The sequence below is a fragment of the Phytophthora parasitica genome, assembly GCF_000247585.1.
Source record: "Phytophthora parasitica INRA-310 unplaced genomic scaffold supercont2.24, whole genome shotgun sequence".
NCBI lineage: Eukaryota > Oomycota > Peronosporomycetes > Peronosporales > Peronosporaceae > Phytophthora > Phytophthora nicotianae.
The window spans coordinates 344,416-347,232 of NW_008649010.1; the positions used below are offsets into that span (position 1 = coordinate 344,416).

General features: G+C 47.6%; 1 protein-coding gene across 1 annotated transcript in view; it reads left to right on the plus strand.

The window, feature by feature from the left end:
* The window catches only part of PPTG_22823 (hypothetical protein), a 4,199-nt gene extending 2,655 nt beyond the window's left edge, over positions 1-1,544 (plus strand). The window contains exon 2 of the mRNA XM_008906634.1: positions 39-1,544. Within this exon, the coding sequence (XP_008904882.1) occupies positions 39-1,497 (1,459 nt within the window). The 3' untranslated portion in view covers positions 1,498-1,544. The remainder of the gene's footprint in view (positions 1-38) is intronic.
* Positions 1,545-2,817: the final 1,273 nt, after the last annotated feature.

A 2,817-nucleotide genomic window follows, 5' to 3' on the forward strand; every position in this document is an offset into this window, starting at 1 on the left:
GTTCGAGCAGAAACTAAAACTGAGCGTGGTGTTTCCAGCTCTGTTCTTGGCGCTATTGCTCGTTCTGCGGACGGATTTTACGTGTCACAAAAGAAGAAATCGTTCGACGTTGAGATTCGCACTCTCCCGTCGAGTAGTTTGTTGGTGAAGACACTGGAATGGCTGAGACAGACGAATCCGTTGAATGATAGTGCTTCTCCTGTAGCTGGAACTATCTCGGAAACAAGTGTAGCGGTGTCCTTGCTAGGCTGCCTGACATCGACGGGATCTGTGCTGCCATTACTGGATTATGCCTCGTTAACGCATCGCGTGATGTTGCGGTTTTGCTCGATTGGAACGAGCGTCGCTTGTGTTAAATTCGCTGCTACTCAAGGGAGTTGTGACGAGCTTTTAGCTGGCGAATTGCTCTCTAGCAGATGGTTTGGAAACGCCGACGCAGTTCTTCAAGCTGAGTTGATCTCGTGGATTGCACACGCAGCTACCCGCGTTCCGACCGATGTGCTACGGGCTCAATTAACAAGTATCTTCGATATTCTCAAGGATATCTGGCGCCGTGATACGTCTAGTAGTGCTAGCATCCTCCTCTTCGACAGCTGGACAGTTATGTTACACGACATCCTGGAAGCCAACTCAACTCGCCGTATTCCTGAGAGCTCGGTGACAATGGTGAACGAGGTTATCCTGGAGAAAATGATTGTGGAGATTCCATTCGGACCGCATGCTTCATCCTTTGTAGAGCAATTCGCTACACGTGTTCTATCGAAGGTGGACTACGGTGAACGTGGCTGTGCTGACACGTTCTTGATGCCGGCAGGATCAAATTCTTTTACGTGGAGCTGGTGGAGAAATGGAATTGTCATCGTTCAACTAGCGAAGCTCAACGTTCTAACCATCACAAAGCGTGTGGCATCACTGGCATTCCAGTGGATTTTGCGTCATGACTTTGAGGAATGGACGGACGATGAACTCGTAGATACATGCTTGCATCCACTTGTCGCCGAAATCGGCGCACTTATTGCCCAACACACAAAGCCTGCCGAGACCGTTTCCTCGCTACTGGATGTGATCGATGCTTTCAGTCGTGGGATGTCTACTCTTGACACATCGGTTCACGCGATTATTGAACGCCGTGCATTATTTGATATGGTGGCAAACGTGTTGTCCTGGAAGACGACATTGATTCACGAACAATACTTGCGAAAAATTCCGCGATCCGACATTGCTGGCCTGGACATTTCAATCGATTTGCTACCTTTTGGATTAATAGCAAGCGCTCAGAACTCGAAAGCGGTATCGGCATTGGGTGAGAGACTGCTTGCATTGCTGCAGCAGATGACCGACGTCACAGTGGACACCGCGGGGTACATTGCCGCTTTACAGGGGTGTAGCCGGCAGATCTACGTAGCAGCGGACAGGTGCTTTATCTCCAGCATTGTGGCTGGGGAGATCCGCGAATTGTGGAGTCTTGAAAGCTCCGACGACAACAGTTCTATCTAGTCCTGATACGTTTGCATCCACGTGTATATACCAACGAAGTAAAAAAACGCACTTAGATAAATGCAATGTTCATTTTGTCTGCTACACACGACACCAAGTTCGCGGATTAATCTCTAAGCTAACCCATGTACATTCTGCTGACACGAACACACTCAAGTATTGTGCTCGTGTATGGAATACGAAACGTAGTATTCTCCACCAGCATTAAAGATTCATGATTTTTCGTAAGACCAAACTTGGCTTTTGTAAGCAAGTGTACGACATAATGTCGTACGATTTGCCATCAACGTGCTGTGACCCAGCGTGTCGCTTGGCGCAACACAGGTCTCAAAGAAGTGCTTTGTCTAAAAACAAAACAAAAATAGAGCTTCAAAACATTTCCAATAAAAATAAAACGAGCCATTCAAAACACAATAATTCTTACCGAGATTTTGCCATTGGTTAATATTGCATAATTTACGCATCAGGTCCTGAATCTTGTTCAACAGGGAATCCTAGTCGGTCATGAAACTCTAGACGGCGAGGATAAGGCGGTGCGATGCACAGCCAATGGGTGGGCCAGCCAGATATGAGAATGATTGGTGTTTACGGAACCAACGAGGTAGTTGGTGTCGGCAATGTCTCCGTTGAAAAGCGGGTACCCAACGAAAAAGGATATTGCAGGCAGTTAAACAGTCAAGCCAGCAGAGAACCCTTTGAGACTTTTGGTCAATAAAGCTGACCGGCGTAACGGTATTGGTGCCACTTGTCATCATAGGAGCCACGAGTCCGGTTGCCGCTTCAGGACATGGTCAAACAAGCTGCTTTAGCATGTCTTTGCAGGATATGACAGTTGAAGTGCCGACAGTTAATAGCCTGCTGATAACTCAACTGGAGCAAGGTGCGACGGTGCAGAGAGAAAGGGGGTTTGACAGCGACAAGAGCTTTTCCCCCTCGGGCTATACTGAGTGTATGAGCACGTTGCATGTGAGAAAAGGATAATATTTAATTCACTTTGAGTTTAACAGCGTACGGAACAAGTCGTTGTCTCCCTCGAGATCCGCTCGCCACCGCGCAGAGGCCTGCGTACTTTGCTATGTCTTAGGTGCTTGCTTCCGCACGACAGTGCACTAGCACCGTAAATGGACAGTTGGCTCGTCTTGATCGTCTAGGATGATCTTATAAAGTAGCTGCAGCCTTGGTCCGGGATAAATGGTTGTTGGTCGCCATGATGATACGAAAATGAGGCGAAGAGAAGAAAGAACCAATATATCGGTAGCTAGGTTGCTGTCTACGGCAAGGTTCCACAACCAATGCTTTGAAATGCAACATTAATTCAGA